This window comes from Helicoverpa zea, chromosome 18 (assembly GCF_022581195.2).
Source record: "Helicoverpa zea isolate HzStark_Cry1AcR chromosome 18, ilHelZeax1.1, whole genome shotgun sequence".
In the NCBI taxonomy this organism is placed as follows: domain Eukaryota; kingdom Metazoa; phylum Arthropoda; class Insecta; order Lepidoptera; family Noctuidae; genus Helicoverpa; species Helicoverpa zea.
The window spans coordinates 458249-480777 of NC_061469.1; the positions used below are offsets into that span (position 1 = coordinate 458249).

Below are 22529 nucleotides of genomic sequence, written 5' to 3' on the forward strand. Positions count from 1 at the left end.
AAAATGGTGAATTCTAAGAATGTAGGAAACGTTCGTCAATAGTAATTGCTCATTTGATTTTTATTGGATTAATAGTTCACTTAGGTGCTTATCTGTGGGCAGAAAAATTTGAGGTATAATTTTCAATAGATGTCTCCATGCACATTAAATTGAGAATGTAGGTAATCTCTGTCAAAATCTGAGTTAAATCATAACATATGTACTCTTTTCGCATTTGTATGCCAAACATACATTCCTATATTCCTCAAAACAAAAAGTTTCTAAGGCTATTTTACATTTCCCATAACACATCAATAATATTATTACATGGCGTCATAATTACAACCTTCATCTCGGCCAACTTATTAAACTACAAATATATTAGACCCAGCAGACCTATAGAAGGAACCGCTTAATTAAACTAAGGAATCGAGTTCAATTCTGAGCCAAATTACGAGTGAAAATGGCCAGAAATGGCCACAATATGGGCTACACGTTAAATAATAGCCGCTATTAATTACAAGCCAGGCCAGAAACTAGCCAATAACACGAATCTACTGGTGGAAATATACGGGGGAGGAGTATGTATTGAGGCGTTGATGATATTAACCCTAGACTAATAATACCTAATAGTTACGTTTTTTCGATAATTTCCCATAATAATTATACTTACCATCATTTTAACGCAGGCTTCTAATCAAAAGTTGAAGGAACAATATTGATCACGCTATCTTTGAAAAGATTAGCGATTACAGACTCTTATAAATACATGGTTCTTACAACCTTCTTACTTTCATGAACGACTGAAAAATATCCAGCAGGATTATAAAATTATTTTACAATATTCTTTCTCAAAAATAACATATGTATCCTAACTGTGCCATTAATTATAAATTTGTTGTAATCAACACGTGCTCTCTTCTATAGTTTTTCATCTCAAACAATAATTGCCAATCAAACATTTACTACCTCTATAATACCTATAGGCCAACTTTAATGTCTATAGAGCCTTAAAACAGCTACAAAAAAGATATCAAGTTGATCAATGTCCAAAAACAAATGCGCTCACTTGAAAGGTTAATTGCTAAAGATTTAATTACAATTGAATCAATAGAACTTATTATACGTACCCACTTGATTAATGTACCAGCTGTCTCAAAAGAATTAAACATTGGTACTCGTATCTATAAAATTCAGTAACACTTTGTCTGGCAGAACCAGTATTAACGAGCGTTTAAACTATGCAAAAAATTGGTTAATTATTGTTATTTTATTTTGGCAGAAAGCCTATAATCACCACGCAATTTCCCTGCACAAATTCCCCTCCCGTAAATTTCCTATAAAAGCGATCAGGCTTACCATTGCCTTGCCATTAGCTTCAGCGCTCTCGACGATATCGCCTGACTTCCGAACCCGCATCCATTGCTAGCTCAATTAAATCCAGGAACACGGAGACACAACGAACTAGTCAATGTACGTTGAATAAAGAGATATTTACACCGAAGAAGATGATTCGGAGCGATGTAAATTACAGTGTTATTTGACAAATGGCGGGCGAATATAACGTAATGGTTAACAATTTATTAAATTTTGAATCCCCTAGCTTCTGTGGAATTTACTGAGCATTTCCCGAGGTGGCCAGTAATGGCTTCCTACTCCTTGATGGAGTTCCATGGCACAATAGACATTAGCGCGAGTTTCAAGGTTCTCTGATTATTCCCTAATTGGCAGGCTGCGAGGAACAATTTGCGTATTACAATTTGTTGAGTATTTAGTTACTGACTTTGTAATTGTGGAGTTTCTAACGAGTTTCTATGTTAAAGGGATGATTTTGTTCGCTTAACTTTACGTACTTAAAGATATACAGATACAGACATTTATAGATACAGGGATATTGAAAAATTATTTAGTAAATACCACACATAATTTTGATCGCACTTATAGCTACATAGGTAATATATGAAATTATAAACCGTCTACTAATTCACTCACTCTAGCATGTAAATAACATCCATGTTTTATGACCAAAACCCGCTTTTCTAATCACATTCCACACATTATAATAAAAAATGTGACGCAGTAAGTTACGTTGGAAAGCAATTTGTGTAGCTAACTTATTTAGCGGGAGGGACACCATTACCGGAGGGCCAGAGGGCTCGGCCTCTCATGTTCATGAATGAGATTCCCCGCTTAATAACGAACGCCCTCCAAAATACTCCGCTTGCTTTTAATTACGCTGGACTTAGTTAGGAGTTGGACTGCGTGGGACTGTTTGACTGAGGGAACTCTTTATCTGAGGCAAACGAGTTGAAGAAATCTTCTCAATCGCCTTTACAGTTGTCTTACGCTACTATAGGTAAACTTCAACAAATGTAGGTACGAGTTTTCATGAAAAGAATCCTAAAATTCATTTCGTTTCCTTTGTTAATGTCAAGAATTTAGGAGTGGGTGTGGTTCCATTTCAATAGTCACGTCTTTTTCATAAGAGTGCCACCCAAGATATCTATCTATAAACGATTCAATCAATAAACAGTGTCTAATATCCATAATACAAAGTTCGACATACACAATGACTCCTTAGAATCGATGGCTCTTCCCCCAATACTTTGCTAAGACGCAAGATCTAACAGGGATTTCCAATAATCAAACGAAATTGAAAATAATGATGTAAGATATTGAAGTTTGGAGCAAGTCATCTAACTTTTACTTCGCTTCATGTTTTCCTTATATTTTAGGGGCTCCTTCGTGAAATGAGCAACTTGCGTACCTTCAAGGCACGTCTATCAAAATTACACAAGGGCTATTTAGAAAGGGGCAAGGGCTATTTATATAATAATATATTACTTACGGAAGTAATAGAGAAGACGTCAGGCTTTATTAATATTTTGAAGCTTGTAATTTGTAGACATAAAACATTTACGGTGACAACATCACTGTAGATTCAATGAAGTCCGTAAAAAGAAAATAAAATGTATACCTAGCTGTTCCTAAATACAGAATGTTTAATAAGCAACTGCGTCAAAAGCAAACTGCGTACATCCGCTCAATCTACCATTTCAGCGAGATTAGCATGAAAATATTCGGCAAAAAGGTCAATAAACACCAAAGGTCCAATCATCAAAAGGTCTAAAGAAAGCTTGAAAGAAAAAAAGAAATATCCTCATTCCATAAATAGAATTTCATCCCCATAGCGCCGAGCGCCGAGCGCTGGGTGCCGGGTACCGGGCGCGGGTGCCGGGTGCCGGGTGCGGGCGCTAGGGACGGCCATTTTCTCCATCTTGCCCTTTATCAATCGGAACGTTTCCTCCCTTTTATTTTAACGAGAAACACTTGAGATGTTTCCCAAAGCGTCGCTCGATGGATATTTATTTATCGATTTACAAATAAACGAGCTTTTTTGTTGATTTATTATTTTTAGATGTCCCTGAGTGCTTTTATAAAGATTCTATTTCGATTTCTTTTGGTTTAAACGTTCGTATTGATCTCTCATTCAGAACTGCTTAGTGTTGTTAAGACTTTTTTCGTAATAAGTTATTGCTGTTGGTGTATTATATAAGACTAATCGGGCTGACATATACATGTAGTATACTTAATAGTCCTTAAAAAAAAACTGCTTAGTGAATTGTTTCAGTTATATCATCAACCTTCGAATTTGTATCTAGAACTTTGACGAGAGCTTTTTGAACATCAACTTACATCCTGTTACGATGGGATATGTGCCAGTCACCCCCTGAAAATCAATACATGGGTATGTGCGGTCCTCAAAACGATTTAAAATATTATCAAAATAGACAAAGAAAATTCTACGAACAACATATTTCGACACCGCCCTTCAACGTTTCAAGATGGCGGCGAATAAACACGAACAGTGTAATCTTAAGCTCACACAAGCAACGTTGATGAATAAATACATGGTCTTTCATGTCGCTTCCTCGTACAAAGGATGAACGACTATTTATTATAGAATAACATCATCAAAGGTGGGTCAGCTTCAAAACAAATTGATCTATCTAAAGAAGGGTGAATTGGATTCGGGGAACTGAATAAGGGAAAATAAACAATTTTGTGCCACAAAGACACTTACACAGTGATCCGCTTTGAATTCATTAATTATGCTGGTTGAGTAATTTAAAGGTTTAAGGAAAGTGACATTCGAAAATGGCTTAAAAAATGTAAGCAACAATACAATAAATATTTGAGATGGAAGTGGTTAGGTATGTATTTTGAGAAAACCTATTTATTTATTTACATTTTTTTCACAATGTACAACGGCGGACTTAACGTCTTAGGTGTTTTCTGCCAGTCTTCTTAAGTCTAGCAGTCTATTTCTGGCACCTTAAGAGTTATTTATTCTTAAGCAACTAGTGAGTAGCCGAAACCGATACACTTAGCTTTGGTAGTCTTAACGACTTCTACATCACCATTCAATTGTTTCGTATCCATATTTATCACATCCGAGCATAGTTTGATGGTGTTATTTGTAATGTTATATATTTGTGAGTCGACACGACGTCTGTTATTTATGCCCTCCCTGGACCGGGTGGACGTGATGCGTTTCTGGTTATCTGTGGCGCGTGACGTCATCATTTTTATGTTCTTGGATTTGAACGTGAGAGATTTGTGCTTGCTTGTCTGTTTGGCTTGAAAACAAGTTTGATGTCACAGGAACAGATATACTATTAGCGAAAGTAAGTAGTAAATGTAAAGATGAAGTAGTTAAGAATTGAAAATTAAAGAGGGCTAACCAAAACTGTCAGTGCGGATAAATAGATGGTAAGTAGGTAGGTAAATTCGTATTTCTAGACCACCAAACAAAATTTTTCATAAAAGATTTCCCTTTAAAAATCGCTTGCAAGATAACGCAACTTTTACTAGAGATCAGTAGAGTGACAATATGCTGATGATGAAAACAAAGACCTTCAATGAATCAAACTTAAATCAGACAAAGTAAACACACGCAAGACATTAAATCAAGTAACATTATGTCCAAAATCTCCGTACAGGAGCCGTTAAAACGCCCCGTCAGGGGAACCATGTGATTACAAGACATTGTATCAGGATTAGTGAAGTATTACGTTCCGGATTGCAGATCCGTGCTGTTGTCACGGTTTCATCAGGATACCATTACGAATAAGCTTACTGTTTCTTAGTTAAATAAATAATTATGTAGGATGGTAAGTCTGTTGATGGTAAGAGGATATCTTCGTAAGTAGTAAAACACTCGTAGGTATAGTAAATTGTCTCATCTAAACTCCCAAATGACTGGATGTAAAGGTTTGCTATCACTGTGTTATATGTACATCTGGCTAGAATACAAAACTTGAAAACATTTTTTTCAACCAAAGAATGTACTAAAACACTTTTTTTCACAAATCCTCATTGAAAAGTATCGAAAAGTACCTTGCAAAAGATCAAAACTTCCCGAATACGAAGAAAACGTGGAAAAAACATACAGCGTAAATAGATAAAATATACATAGAAATAGCCTTTCAATCAACAGATCTTCATCTTACATGACATCCAATCAAGTTCTACAATCGACATTTCCATAGCAAAACACCATGCATACGAAGACATATTGAAGGGTTTCCATCAGATAGATCAGACGACTGTGACGAGCCCCATTGTTGAGGACATTTCACAAATATTTCTATTTTAGAGAAAACGAAGTTTTTCGCTTCACGATGACGTATTGTAAGGGTGACCAAATAACAGGCCTTACAACAACTGAGCAATGAAAATTATGTACCTAAAGCTCTTAAATTCTGATAAGGGTTGTCATCCAGCTTAAAACCATTCTCACAGGCACCAAACATTTAATTGCTACGTCACTGCTACAAATACCCAAATGTCCCACCAACCTTCACGGTTGTCTTAATATTCTTTGTATCCCAAAACCGCACATACACGCCATCATTTATAAGCAAATGTGCCGACATTTCTTTGTGAGGAAAAATAACATTTTTGTGCGAACATGTCATCCCTTGGAAAGTATTTGGGGAGGTACCTGAGGCTCATCCGTCCTCATTAATCCTTGACTGGAGGCACCCCAGTCAGGTGAGATGACGTCATGTGTCCACCATCAAAGTGGGACGTGACTCGTTACAAGCCCGGCTTATCATTTCGAGGGTAACTTCATGCCCAAGTAAGAAACTGCCGGATTTTGCCAAGTAGCTACAGGATTTTGGGGTTGGGTGTATGTAAATGTGCTAGTTATAGTGTTAAGTTTGTAACAGAGTTAGTAAAAAAATATAATGTTTCGTATATAAAAAACTAAATGAAGGTAAGGTGCAAGTTGTAACAATTTGCAATTGGCTGCTATGTTTCTACATTACTATTTACTAGCTAAAAATCTATTAGGTAATGTAAATCCAAATCAAGAACAGCAAAATTAATTAACGAACCTCAAAACTCCCGTTTTAATTACTCCACTTCTATATATTGGCACCAGACAAGCAAGAACACGGCATATAAGCTGTTATGGGAATGTCACCAGCTATATACGGCGCCAGCTGCAATCTCCATTATAACCACCATAGACTGCACTTACTATAACTTGTACAGTTTTTATTTCTAAGACATCATTATGGTGACCCTGTATTTATAGATTAGAACCTGTCCTAGTGGTCCGCCATTTTTCTCATAAAACCCCGTTAGTCTATGGTGTCCGTTATGTATAGAACTCATAAGTTGTTCCAGGAGTAGGCTGGAATAATAGCTAAAGAGCTCACCACACAATTTAAATGTTCAAAATAAAGTGTCGTAATTGGTTGCTCCATAGAACTTCGATCAATGAAAATCTCATTCAAGATGATAGAAGGAAGGACCCAATTTTCGGAAATTGAAGGCTGTGTCGCTTGTAATTTATGTGAAATTCTAAAAAGCCTCGATAACTAGTGAAATACAAAGTTTTCCTCATCAACACCATGGCAAATTCAGGCCACATAACCCCTTAGTGATTTCCCCATTGAGTTAACATGAAGTTGGCAAGTGACGTCCCGTGCTAGTCGTGAGCTCCCCGACTATAATCCATAATTGAGCCGGCAAGGCGATCGGTATCGCGGCCGGCTTACTGTTGCCTATCACGATAACGACTCGTTCACGTTCACACACGACAAGCTTGCAAGGATTTTTGTGGCAGGATCCAAAAATAAGGAGATGGAGTATGTAAGTGATTTATAGAAACAATGGGTGACACGATTCTTGTCTTTAGCCAAACAATGAGAAATGATAATTCAGGGAAACATTAATATGTATATAAAATGCTTTATAAACACTTTCTCAAATGGTATAAAACACGAGTGAATTCTTCTTTAGATGTTTCTCTCTCTCTCTTCTTTAAATTCTTAAATTACATAGTTACCTACAATTCTAAATATCGTATTACACAGACAATGGAAACACATTCAAACTCGAAGCCGCAAGCGTTTTCCTAAAACTCGGTGCAATTACTGCAGAGCAATTATCTATAGGTGCTACCGATTTATATACCTGTGCCTCTGTCCGCCCCTCGCCGATGTGTATCATAGCGGGGTTATATTACTGAGGTAAACTATGCGTTTCGGATAGGTTTATTGTTTAGTTCTTGAATGATTTGATTTGTTAAAGACAAAGGTACAAGAATTGGAAACCCAAAAATGCTGTGCAAGTATTTAAATTGGAATAAGTTTGAAGTATATTCAGGTTTGAGCCCATCGGGCAAATCTAGAGCCTATTGCTGTGAGACCAAAATTTAGAATCCTAGACAAGTATATTAAACTGTATCCGCTGGCACATAGGCCGGGGAGGTCTTTCGAGAGATAGGCCGGGGAGGTCTTTCGAGAGATGAAGTAAAGATTCTACTTTCGACCCTTCAATATTTTTAGAAATCCTGTGCATCAATCTAATTAGATATCTACACTATTAGTATAGGACAGTATTCAAAAACCAAAATCCTTCCATCTTAATAAAACCTAGTCTTTACTATAATAATTACGTCAACCGCTGCCACGAGTCTGGAAGCCAAAATATGACACTATCAAGTTACGTGGAACGGAATATTACAAAATTCCAGTCTACCCGGTCTACCCGGTCTGACAGACATGTGCACTCGTGTATGTGCACCGGCGTTACTCACAGTCTGGTGACCAATGCCCGATGGCTATGAGCACGTTTCACACCTAATATGAACACATCGATTTGCACTATCTTTTTTGGGATAGCTAGGGAGTTAGTTTGTAGGTTATTTACGCTTCGTTGCTGTTGCTGCGTACTCTAAATCTTTATTGAGTTAGAGCAGTATGTACCTTAATAATGAAGGGTTTGACAGAAAAGGACCTAGATCACATTTGTCTTTATTCAATCCAAAAGCAATTTTATAGAGGTAGGCACAATGTTGAATTAAGAACCTGCATCTTTTTTCCCATAACTCATCATCTTCAACGCCTTTTAGCCGATAAAGACTACAGTACCTAGTTATTTTTAAAGAAAAAAACCTTAAACATGAACCAAAACAGAACAGCCAAAAACAAACAGAAACATTCCATTTTATTCCCGATGGTAATCAAGGCGCGTGACTAGGCATGCCTCCCGGCGCTGTCTGAAGTGGCCTAACAGACACGATGCCATCTACAAACATACATACATAGTACCCATTACTGGGACAAATGCAACGCAAATCACCCTATTTGTCCGCCCTGATAAAACTATGGAACATAAAAACAAATTTTTATAGTTATTACATAAGCCAAATGGGAAATCTGATCCAGTAACGTTATATGACCAACTTTGAGAAGATTATGTTCGTGGCAGATAAGGATATAAAAACACTGAAAATGTGGATGTTAGAGGATATGACATGCCACACGTACATATCTATCGCTTTTACTGCCTCATTGTATGTGTGTCATAGGCATCGGTTGCTCAGAACAGAGTTTATTTATATTCCAGTTAAAACACATTTTGTATTTCATGTCGTCCTTTTAGTCTTCCGTAATTCAATCAGTTCATGCTTAATTAACGATTTAGAAAAGTTTTTATTATTTGATTTTTACTTTAAAGATACCGGCAGCGTATAAAAACGAAGTTTCACCCCAAGAACCACACTACATCATTATTTTAAAACCCCTTTTCTCCACGAGACCCCTGGGAACCGCCACTCAAAACCTTATCCAGCAATATAAACGATGTACATGCGAGCCCACTGCTCAGCCCCTGCAAATCTACGAGCGTGAATTACCCTAAAATACCGAGTGTCCGGCTGTCCGTCACGAAGACGGATGGCTTGCCGGACGGTGGCGTCGAGTGATCAATAACGGACGGACAAGCTGCTCCTTTGTTGTCCGTCTTGAACTAATCACGTCTTTGTAGTTGAAGGGTTGCTGTCGTTAAGGGCTTATGAATCAGTATCGTAAGATTACGTCAAAATTGGGGGATCAAGCGAGGGTTATGGTGTTGGACGCGTTAAACTGAGAACAATGTGGGATTTTGAGGGTGTGAGAGCAAAAAGCGTATCAAGGAGTTACGTACAACTTGCTAATCCTGTATCAGTTAGTTATATTTATTAGCAGACCTGTGGACAGATACCTAATAAAGATTTCTGTAGGTACTCTTTACAGCTTTCTCATTGAGGGTAGAAATGAATTAAAACGTAACTAAACCTTATAAGCCAAATGTATTAAAATAAGTACAATAAACAAATTCGTAAATAATTTAACCCTCTATTACACTAGGATCCTTGGAATCAACTTCTAATAAATAAGTAGCTAACTACATTGTAAATTTTTCGTAAATTTGTAATTATTAAATACTAATTACTTCCTCTTGACAATCTCTCCAGGTGGGGTGTCCACCTTTTCCGATGTTATTTCGTACTGGGTGTCTAATCTGTGGGCAAAACGATACAATTAATACAAGCATAAATACATAATTAACATCAAACTAGATGGAATAAGAAAATCCTAAGATAAAGATGGAAAAAGAAAACCTGATATAGATAAACATTTTCCATCGAACTCAAATATCTTATATAAATTACTATACTTAAAAACAAAATAGACTTCGAAAAATCGCAAACATTTATTTGACATTAAAAAATAAATCAGAACGCTCAGAATTATTAATTTTTCAATCATTAAACGCCACAACTCCGTCACACTTATCTCTCGCTACAAGAAGCGTTGAAGTATAAAATTCTAAAGCGGCTTAAAATGAAATGGCGTCCTCGTATCGAGGGCGATACCCCTGGAATATATTGAGGAGTCACGTGGCTGGAGCAGCATGGCGATATGTAGCAGCCACTGAACTCGCTGCAGGAACCTTGACAATGTTTTACATTGCTAAACGTTTAGATTCAGAGGTAGATGTGGATAGGTGTAGACAGGTACAAGTCTAGATCTTATTAAGATGTTTTCTGTTCGGTTTATCCAAACTAATATTATAAATGCGAAAGTAACTCTGTCTGTCTGTCTGTCTGTCTTTCTGTCTGTCTGTCTGTCTGTCTGTCTTTTCTTCACGCCTAAACTACTGAACCGATTTGTGTGAAATTTGGTACAGACATAGTTTGAAACTTGAGAAAGGACATAGGATAGTTTTTATTACAAAAAAAAATAAAAATAAAATTATTCCGGACATATAGCGCCATCTATTGGTCAAATCAAAAATCTGCTGGTAGTCACTATTCCACGCGAACGAAGTTGCGGGCAAAAGCTAGTACTGTATAAGCTATCCATAATAATGTTTTTGTAAGAATAATTGATATATTAAGTCTTAAGGGATTCGCAGAGTATTCATAGTCTCAACTTCCCCAAAGTTATAAATGTGAGCAAAGATAATATTGAAAAAGATATCACAATCTAATCTCCTCGACAAGTTTTCTACTTCGAAACTGTTATCCTGGAAGTAATACCTTACGCAATAGAATTATGCAACACAGACTATAAAAATGTACTTTGTAAATGTCCAAATCAATCGAAAATAACTCAAGCAAAACTAGGGTACACGACCAAGCTACGGATGTCATACACCTATCCCTCTTCTTCATTTCAATACATGACATACACAAACACACATACAGCATGATACGTCAATACTCGTCTCGTACAAAAGCTAACGATCGGTAAATTCGAAGGTGATTCTCAGATGCCGTCGGTAGGAATCCGTATGCATAATACCACCATCTGCATATCTATGCGGCTATAAGGAAAATACTTCAAACTACCCACATCGCTTATTCATGAAACTTGTATGTATAAATAGCTCATTTTCATGTTTCAGTCTCGGGTTCAAATTATCCATGTGCTTCAAATCAAAGAAACAAGACACTTGAATAATTTGAAATATCGAATCGAAATACATTTTTAGAGACCTCCTTTTTCTAAAAATTGTATTTTTGCATCGTCTACGTCAACCTACATATATCCCTCGTATAAGATATTAATTCTTCTCTTAAATAGATATGGACCAAAATTATTTTCCCCAAAGTATCACTATGGTTCAGAGCTTGGCAACTTTAGGCCTTAAATCCCTCTTTAATTTACACTGTGACAATGAGTTCTTTGACTTGTATGCTTATGGGGTTCCGTAGCCTTAGGAACACCCTTCAATCTGTTTGTTGAGGGTTGAATTTGTACCGTGTATGAATGGTAATCCAAAATAGCCGGACCAAATTGGATGAAAGTGGCAAGAAGTAGGCAGAAATGGAAAGATTTGGAGGAGGCCTACGTCCGAAGACGGACAACCTAGGGGCTGTGATGGATGGATAGATGGATGAATGGTAGGTACCTATTGCGAACTAATGAGTTGTGATGTATCTAGAGTTGGAAAAGGCGCTTATTTTATAAACTACATCCAATTGTTATAAGTACATTAATTAATTATTATTTAAAATGAATGTGTATGCTTGAGTAAGCCGAATTGGAATAGAGCTACCGTTTATCGTTCAACCGGAACTGACGTTAGGTTTCAGCCGTCCAAATACCTAATGTATTTCCAAAAATGGCGCCGAAAGTACCCATTGGTTTATTTTATACAATTCCTTTTCTTACGCTGCCTTATTTAGACAGCTGAACATAGTCTTCGTCTTAACTTTACCTTCACAACTTATTAACATTCGTTTACGCAGAAAACGACTTCGAACATTTTCAGTACCCGAAAAGCTTGTTTACAAAAATTCACTTATCGAGAAATCACAAGACTGAAAAACAAGTACCGAGAAACAAAATCCAATTGGTATTGATAAGTTCCACGAACCTTCGTCGTATAAATAAACCTTCAGGTACTTTTCCTAAAAAAAAACAAAAGCTCGCGATATTTACTCCAAGTTAACCTTTACCAGGTGCCAAACAAAATAGGTGTGTGCCATCAGTGTCTAGTGTCAGACACAAAACACTGACACTGGGTAGAAAACTGCAGAAGGCCTAAATAAAAAGTTGTTTCTAAGAAATTAAGTTATGATACTACAACGCTGAAAGATAAAATGATCTTGAAATATGAAAACCTATGCTAATATCTTAAAGCTGTAGAGATTGTTTGTGGGCTGATACAATATATCATTAAAAATATATCGTTGTTAGATACCTAATTTGGAATTGAGGAAATTCGGCAGTAACATAACTAATACATAGGAACTTTTATCCGTGGACTAATTAATAATACAAATGACTAAGAAATAAAGCAAAGAAGCTTCGTAGATCTTAAGCTTACCAAGTACTCTGATAAGTATGCCTTCTGTTGTATCCCTACGTTGTAAGTTCCTCTAATGATGGTTAATCGAATAACACGTACATTTAGGACACGACACAACAAGGATGGCGTATTTAGACGCCACGACGATACTCGGTAATTGTTTTTTGGAAAGAACAACACCAAGTAGGGTAATGGATAGTTAATCCAATAAAAAGCAGATTTAGGAAAAGAGCTTGCAATGAGACCATGTTTACATCTAACGACACGATCACGATACGATATCTGGACTTAGAACGAGTTCTTTAAACATAAGCTTTTATTTAACTTGCCTTGTTTATTTTTGTTTGTGAGACATGTATCTTGGCAATTTTATTTTGACGACTTCCTCTCAAAGATATATTTATCTCTCATCAATATTTTGGGTTTTAGGAATTCGGATTTTTTTTAGGGTACCCAATATCTTACGTAGATATAGATTTTCTGGAAACTTAAAGAGAATTTTAAAGATTTTTTTTTTCTAGAAAACGAACTCAATTTACAAGACCAAAACAAACTTAAGCCATCTTAACCAAAAGTCGTGTATCATAAAGCGGCTGTCACCTAAAAACGTGCTATATTTATCTTAATTCCTTCCTTTCAGGCTGCCTTCACATGCGGCACAATAACACACCTTAAACTAAGGACATAGGAATCATTATTGCAAGTAAGGCTGTAAGGGTGTAGTGTTTGCCCGAATGACTTGTAATAGGGACGACGACAAACAGTTTGCCGTGACTCGTGTCTTGTCATGATATTATTGACTTTAATGGGGAACTGTTTCTTTGGGGAAGGAGGTAACGAACAAAGCTTGATTTAGAATATCTAATGTATCTTGAGACTTTGCTATCAAAGTACGTGTTCTGCTTAGAACGAATTCACGCGAAACTCAACGAAGGAACAGATAAAATGAGTTTTCGTTAATTATATAAAATTGATTTCTATAATTACACATATCCTAAAACTAAAACGGGTATTCATCGCAGTATCAAAAATAATTATTAAAAATCAATATTTGAAACTAAGTAAAATAATAATGAATACCACCGCCATTTGCATAGGTTGGTACTTCACGGCGAAGAACACAAGAAATTCAGCAACGGCATGGGATATACAGCTACACAGCGGGTTCAGAGTTCAGTACCCTGTCCAGTCCGACCGGGCAGACAGGCAGAGGACCCATCACCTCTCAGAAAACAGTGACCACCATTAATAACCATCAAAATACAACGAATCAAGTTACCACATGAAAAAACATTCAAATATACATATTTTTGTGGTATAATTCGTGACATTTTATACGGGAATCGAACCTGGGCCTGTGAGGTGAGAGGCCGATCACCTATGGCATTGACTTCGTAAGGTAATCTTCTGGAAAGGACATTAAAATGTATGGAAAGCTAATGTGGCTGACGTCATGGCAGTATGAATATATTGCCTGTAGACAAATCGCTGCAGAAATAGTCAGCAAAATAATCTGCTAAAGAATAAATTACTTCACTCCAGGCACATATCACGCCACAGAGGCAGCATTTTTTCAACTAAACTCGTACATATTTTGATGCGAAGTGTGTAAGGCCCCATAGAAAAGTTAAGGGAAACTAGTGCAATCTATCAAGCCTTTAACAACCTCAACCTATGCAATTTCAAATACTTTTTCCAAAATAACCTCGACAACGAGACGAAATACACAAAGCTTCCGATAAAGTAAACAAAATTATTATGCTGTACACACACATTTAATACCGCGACAACAAAGTATGTTTCCCTGAGGGCAGTAAAAAATTAAGATCCAAGGAGTTGGAAAAACAAATTCGTGTACATATTAACGTACGGTAGCTGTATAATATAACGTCGGTAAGGCCGGCAATACACTACACGGACCGCTTAAAGCAGTCGGGGCGACAGCTTCAAGCTATCGACTGCACAGAGAACTGCAGAGTTCTATGGAAGGACATACACGAACCGCTCGAGCAGTTGCAAATGATTTGGGTCGCAGCTTGAAGCTATTGCCCCCGACTGCTTCAAGCGGTCCGTGTATTACCGGACTAAGGTTTCCCATAGCTGTCAGGCGGTTGTAATACTTATCATGTGTAATCATATGCTGAGCGATTTACAAAGAACTCCCGACCCTGGGGTGCTGTAACACGCGATTAGGAGTTTATTCCACATGGCTAGCCCCTCAGCCTCCTATGTACCGAAAACATAAATGTACCGAGATAAACTTGATTGCTTTATGGGATATAAGCTATAAGCCTTCCTGAATGTTTATCTAAAGTAGGCACGTAAACGGATATTATAGAAATTAAATCTGAAGCCCCAAGTTATAATTAAGTAATTTCATTTTCATTCCATAATCACTATTTAGTCATACAATAAACACGACGCTTACTAAGAATAGTCTTCAATACGACAATCAAAAACCTATAGAATATAATAGCCACAAAACTCTATTATACGAAGCACATGAATAGTACACGTGTCCAACAAGCTCAGGCTTTCACAAGCACACGATTCTCGACCTTATAACCAATAAACGATAAAGCAAAATAAATTCCCAAATTGTCCAAGACATTCGGAAATTAGGGCAGGGACAGAATAGCCGTCATTGTCGCGTCTTCCCCTTTTGATTAAAACGCGTTTGCAATCGTGCACTCGAGTGGGCCTGTCCCGCCATTGTGGTTCTCTTCGGATTGTCAGCGATAATTTAATAGACCCCCTCGTCACGGTGTGTTACAAAACATCCCTTTGTGACGTCCCGGTGGTTACGTCTTTGTCTCCCAAGTAATCTGTAAATAGATGCGTTAAATGTAGTCGATTTGTGTTTTGTGAGTACCTATACTCGAATACAGTTGAGTAAACATTACTAAACAATTTCAGCTCCTTCAGGACCAATATTATCAATCGATACCCAATATCTAAGGCTATTCGAGCCTCCCTTTGTGAACGATGATATTACGCAATCGTTTCAGAACGAGCTCGTTTATTTCCTCGTTAGCAACGCCGGTCGGCAACTGGCTCACAAACAAAATGTTTCAAAGGCTTGACTGCCCAATTAGGGATTAACAAAGCTAAAAGAACTCCTTCACAGAACGAATCCTTACAATAGCGCCCACAAAACACGTGGACACCACAAATATATATATTCCTCCAAAGAATTACAACATCAGGGTAAAATACAACTGCGAAGCAATACGCTCGCGCAATCCCACAAATTCAGTGCAAACACATTTTATGTCGCCAACGAAAACAGCAACAAAAAGAAATAATTTCGCGATACATGTTAGCAAATGAAAAAAAGTCTCTCGTCGGCCATCCATCATGGCAGTAACGAACAAAGCTTTTAGTTGTACAAAGCGGGCGCGAGTCGCGCGGCGTCGCGTCGCCTCTCCGCGCAGCGCGTCGACATGTGTGCAATCAGCCTTATTGCATGCTCCACATTTTGTCACGGGATTATATGAAATGGGAATTTTTAACAAGACCATGTTATGTAACGTGATTTTGTAAAGTATGGCTGCTAGGGAGCGATATGACTGCGGCAATGGAGAAAAATCCCATCACGATTCTGTTTAGACGCGACACAAAGGAACATTCTAATAAATGTTATGTTTTCTCACGATGTTTCTGGTGCTGTTGAGACTGTTGAGACAATTTCAGAGATTGAAACAGTTTTACTTATGAAAATGTTCGTACTTTGCTTTTCAAATGAAAGAACGCTTTATAACTGAAATTCAATCAACAAAACGATACCCCAGAATGTACGCCATATTCAATACAAACACTTCATATAAAACGGTTCCAAACTGCGTAATAGCGTTACTCGTCAAGTTTACGTACATTTCTGTTATATCCAATAACAATTGAGAAGCTCGACGAAAGCTCTCAATAAGGCCTCCATCTCAACAATATTAAATTGCTCATACATAATTAAACTGACATACATATCAACTAACTTTACCTAATAATATGTAATTGACACGCTTCCCAGAAGGGCTTGCCAGATATTAATTTGATAATATTACGTAGCTAGATAGTTTATACCACATTAAGATATTAGGATCATAATTAGAGGATGTAACTGTAAAGTACCAGGAAGGCCGAAAGGGGCGGTAGCTTGCTCAGCAGTGTGTGGAACAAGGAATCTAGGAGAACTTATGGATGAAAACACATATAGTTATTGCAAATCAAAGATCAAAGTAAGTACAAGGCCAGTTAACCATCCATAACTTTTAGAACCGTCAGCTTATTGTAGAAACCAGCACGCATTTTGAAAATAAGGGTCTGATCCTCCGGGCGAAGCTGTCAAAACTTACCAATGAACTGAGGATAATGAAAGAATAACGTCAGCGGCAGGCAATAATATTTCCTACTGCTGGCTGTCCGAGCTGTCCAATAACAACAAATTAATAGCAAAATGTAGCTGCGGGGGATGACATCAAAGCGGTGTATTGTCTCAACTAATCGAGTTACTATTACAGCGGCGGTTACTTGTTCATTGATTACAACTAAACTCCAACAGAGGAATGCAAGCTTTGTTCTAATGTTACAACTATTGGTAGATTTCGAGAGGGATGTTTGTTTATTCGATTTATTTGGTAGGTTTTCACTGCTTGGTTTAACTGTTTATTGGCCTCCTGCAAATGTAAGCACTAAAATCATCTGCCTAGCCTTTCCCCAACTGTATTAGGATCGACCTCCAGTCTCAGCAGCTGAGTGTCAATATTTTCTTACATGGAGAAACTGCCTAGCTGACCTCCTCAACCCAGTTTACCTTTAGTGACGAAAATATATTTCCACGATTATACAGACCAGCCCCTATTCCACAAAAAGTGAAAGATGAATACCTAATTATATATCTCATTGTCCAACATCTAACAATCTTGTTTTTGCTACTTGATCGAGAAGGACAATAAGCTAGCTAGGTGAATCAGTACAGCGCATGAAAAATACGTGCATTTCAAGCTATAAAGGGCTATAACAAAACGCGGTGACGAGCGAACGTTGACCCCAGCGCACCTGGGACACTCGACCTTTTGTAGGGTTGCCACTTATCAATCGAATAAAAAACAAAAGAATAAGGTCAGCAAAACCTCAGGCTCAGGTTAAGCTTAACAAGTAAAATTTTGTGAACGGAATAAGAAGGAAATGATATCGTAGTAGGAAGTAGGTTTGAGAATCATGTAGGTAGAGTTCCGTCAAAACTTTGTAGTAGGAAGACTCTGTCCTGTACCTAATTATTATGATTGAAACATAAAAACTTTTTTAACATACCGACAGCTTTTTATAAGCTACGTGTTGCTGAAATGATTTCTCTGTCGTGTTAGGGGCTGAGACAAATGACGCTCAATATTTAAAGTGATAAAGTTTGGTAAATGTCAGCGTCTCAAATGTCAAATTCGTGACCAATTTAGGAGCTTACGAACAAATGGCTTTTGCTAATAAGGTATTCGAAGCTACACCATTACATACTAATGACAAGTACGTGATTAAAGTAATATCAGAGAAGAAAAGCATGTCATCGATAAATTAATAGATTCAAAAATCTTATAATTGCCAACCCTACTCAAAGATTAAGAGTATTCAGGTTATCAAGAGACCGTGCACATAATATAACGCATTGATTATCAACTAGTTTCCCCGAGGATTAATTCAAAGCGTTTCATATCATTCAAATGGGCCCGCTTTGTGCAACACAAAGGTTGACTTTCGGTTCAACGACTCCTTACCATAGAGTATAAACCCAAGAGCTCCCTACGACTTTGTACAACGCGATGCTTCTACAATGTAGAACATTTTATCGATGTAGGTCGAGAGTTATGGCTGGACAATATTCTAGGAGCTACCATATTTTTGCTGGAATATAGCGTGAAATAAGTTTCTATTTATGTCTGAAAACTATTCGCCAGCCAAGTGTAAAGAGTCAAGTTGGTCATGAAATCTCCTCCAATAAGCTAGAATTTTTTTTAAATAATGTTATTATTTAAATTTTTTTAAATAATGTTATTATTTAAATTTTTAAATAATGTTAATTAAAATAATAGATATGCATTCTCAACAAAACAATGTAATGTACAGTTCTAAACTTTCCCAAATAAAAAACGATGTCTTCGTAAAACAACAAGGGTACATAAAGAACATAAAGACTTAATCTCAGTATGCAGGTCAAAATAAAACAAATGCACAAAAGGACGGTAGCTATGTCTCGTCCACCATTCATATAATTTACCCCCATTTTGAATAAAATCACACTATAAAACGTGAGCCTATTGACAGCAAGCTCATTGTTATTTTGCACGTGGCAACCCCAACTACTTTTTCCCATGGCAACCCTTTATTTCACCCGCGTAGTGGTATACAAAGGTTATTATAAGTATTTCAATCGTAATAATTACATGCTTACTTAATAACACAATCTCTATTGTAGTTTTTTTCATTGTTACATCGAATAAAAGTAAAAGTAAGCACCCACTTATATGCCCTTTTCAGTACTTACCTATTGCATGGATTTAAAAGGTTTTTTTGAATTGTCAATTGGGTTATTATTTTATGTAACAAAGAAACAGACCAAAAACATCGAAGGGATAAAATATAAACACGAACGAACATCAAGTTTTTACCCGATACGCGCCTACAATTTTCTAAAGTTGCCCTTGATTTATCATTAAACCCTAATGTGACAATGGACCACCTTGGCAGCATATCCCTTTATAAAAAAATACCATCACAATTTTGTCAAAAACGCCTCAGTTATCCGCGAACACACAAAAAAAATCCCGGTAAAATAGAGTAACATCCCCTTTTTTGAAGTTAATCAAAATAAGGTGGACCCTGGTAATGGTAGAATAATAAATAACAAACCTGAGATTTCTTAGGCGACAGTCGGAAATGATGCTGATGCGAGAGCGCGAGTCTCCAGTGTCGATTGGAGGCAACGTTGCTTTCGATCGGCCTCTGCAAACATAATATGTTAACAAAATTAAAATGACTTCTCCTTTTTAATTTGGTTAAGAAGTTAAAATTACGGGTTTGCTAACTTCTATCCGTAGACATAGATGATAGGCAGAAAAATCATATATTGTACACATACATATATGATTTTAAATTGTCGGATGCATGCTATAGGTGGTATATTAAGACTATATCCATACTTTCTAGAAAAGTCTCTATGTTTAATTTAATTATGCTTGCTTCAGATAATCAGTAACGAGAACAGCTGGGGATATTACCCCGGCTTCATGAAGCTCTTGCTCTTCTCCGTGAGACGCCTCTTGGGCCGCACGACGGTGGAGTCGCCAGCGCCGTGCAGCGACCCGTCCACCGGCGTCGTGGTCTTCAGAGCACCGAACGATGACTCCTGGACACACAACACCCATTCAGTACCTTGTAACCTTACACCTCTGCTTCAAAACCTTAATAAATCTTGATCATGCTCTGAAGACCTCTGCGCCCTTCCCTAGTTTTGTACTCCATGCCTAGTAACTTATGTTGTACTAGTAACGTATGTAACTTAGCAGCAGTGTTATCAGTTTAATTACAAGCAAAACAACATAAATACCCTTAGAAGAATATTTAAGGGGCTGTAGAAAGTTAAGCAAGTCGGCAACATCCGTAAGAGCAAATAAACAATGTCTGTGCATAAAAATATGTAGTGAAGAAGATACCTTTTCGGTGAATTCCTCGGTGCTGTAGTCGGTCACCTTCTGCAGCACTTCGCTCTCCGTATTCAAGAACTCCTCCGACGTGGGCTGGCTCACGGTGGTAGACTCCTCCTGCACATACGCCCCCACCCAGAAAATTCCCCTTTACAATCAGGAGAAGTTTCTCTGGACTTTTGCAACTGTAGCCAGTCACATTCTAGTTCCTTCGCAACAAAATCGCACAAATTGGTGTAGTGGATACTACACGCTTGCCTGATGCTGAGGCCATATTTAGTTTGCCGATAAACAGGTTAGGTAATACTTAAATTACACAACTTTTGTAAAATAGGTGTGTCGTGAATCATAGAAATTAGTAAATATACTTACGTAGCTCTCTGTTTTCTCACGTCGTTCTTTCTTGGGTCCCTTGGGCAATGCCGATGGTATGTTGATCTTGCCAGGGAACCTTGTTCATACAATTACATATGTATCAGTATAATAAATACCTAGTAGGTATATGGGCTTAGTAAATATTTGGAACTTTAAATCATTCGATATATGTATTCTTTGGACTGTCCGAAATCAAAGTCATAAATATCTTTTCACTGCTGCATCATCAACGCTAATTCCTAACAAGGCTATATATTTGAAAATACTTATTATCTACAAAAAATTCATATTTCTCGGTACCAAATGGGGACCGTAAATAGACGATGGAGATGGACCTGCAGTTCCTACATGATCTATAGGTCGATTTACATCTCCTATGGCGATCTACATTGGTAGTGTTATTCCCTTTTCTCGTTACCTCAATTATCGTAGTTGTTAAGGTGTCTGTGTAACAAGCAGTTTCTAAACTATTCTCCTCACCAATATTCCGAAGGTATTTCTTCAATGACGGGCATATCCAGTGAAGATGAGCTGGGCCACTTCTGTATCACTGGCTCAGGCGTATCTTCTACTACGGCCAGTTCCTGTCTGCTCCACGTGTCCTTTGGGGAAGGATCTGGGATTTCATCTGGGATCCAAGACTCCTCGCGTTTTGGGATGTAGCATGCAGGATGGGCGCTGGAATCTTCGCCAGGATCGTGGCGGTAAAAGTGCCTAGGAAAATATATTTTAAAAAACCCGTACCGTAGTGAACAGAAGTGTTGAACAAGTAAAAATTCTGGGCAGATCTATTTACCAGTCTATGAGTTTCAGCCAGGCCTCAGTGGCGCAGTGCACGGTGAAGACGGCGACTTGTTTGTCCATATATTTCTCGTAGCCAATCTTTAGTGCGTTCTCCAGGATCTCCTCCCTGATGTCGAAGACTATCAGGTCGTTCTCCTCTTTTTGAAGGATTTCGGCCCTGGGTATAATTGAGACAACTTCAGTGAACAAAACAGTTATAGGAGGCATATTTGAATCCTAGTAGGTAGTAGGTTTGTAGCACGTGTACCAAACATTTTGCCGAATCACTTATCGGAAACCAAGCCAAATCCTGTTCACCCAGATCAGAAACTTAATAGCATGTTAGACAATTAGTAACTTTATGTAGCTAGAAACCTATCTTTCTGTCAGTCTCTTTGTTAGTCCCTAGCTTCATAACAGGTGTATAAGTTACCAAGTCCGTTCAGGAACATCCTTTGGCAAAGCCACCAGGGTCCGCTGGTCATCAGAGACTTGGAGCTTCCGCCCTCTTCGGGAAATTTTATATTTACCATTTGATGGTGTCACATTAGTCATGATGGAAGTCAGTTAAATTTTAAAAAATATTTCTTTTGAAAACGTAAATTATCAAAAAGTAAACAAGCTATCGAAATGTACAAATGTACGTGCACGTAATTCATAGAAATTGTCAGAAGTGAAATCTGTGCTGTGACAGCAATACCTATAATAAAAAAATATTTTTTTATGAAAAATTTGACATCAGTCTATTACTAGTATTGTAGGATGAAGAACTCTTTGAATGGGAAATGTATTATTAGGTATCTACTTATCAGACCTTTTTATCTAAAATAATTATAAAAAGTCTTATTACTCGTATTCGACCCCGAAAGCAATATTTTATGGCTTACTGTTATATCAGAGACAAGGACATCGTACACCGCGTTTTTGTCCCGCGCGCACTTCGAAGAGAATTCAGGTAAATAGGAGGAGCTGCTTAGGTAAAATGCCTGCTAGGGCTGCGAAATTGTTCGAAAGTCCTACTTCCTAATCGAGCATTCCAAT

At 37.5% G+C, this 22529-nt stretch overlaps 1 protein-coding gene across 1 annotated transcript; it reads right to left on the reverse strand.

Moving 5' to 3' along the window:
* Positions 1-9612: 9612 nt before the first annotated feature.
* LOC124638963 lies at positions 9613-22043 on the reverse strand. The gene is made up of 8 exons (XM_047176144.1): positions 21922-22043; positions 21502-21666; positions 21186-21419; positions 20703-20781; positions 20340-20447; positions 19905-20032; positions 19537-19629; positions 9613-9843 (listed from the first exon to the last, which is right to left on the reverse strand). Exons 1-8 carry the CDS (start codon positions 22041-22043, stop codon positions 9771-9773), a joined length of 1002 nt encoding a protein of 333 aa, XP_047032100.1. The 3' UTR covers positions 9613-9770.
* Positions 22044-22529: the final 486 nt, after the last annotated feature.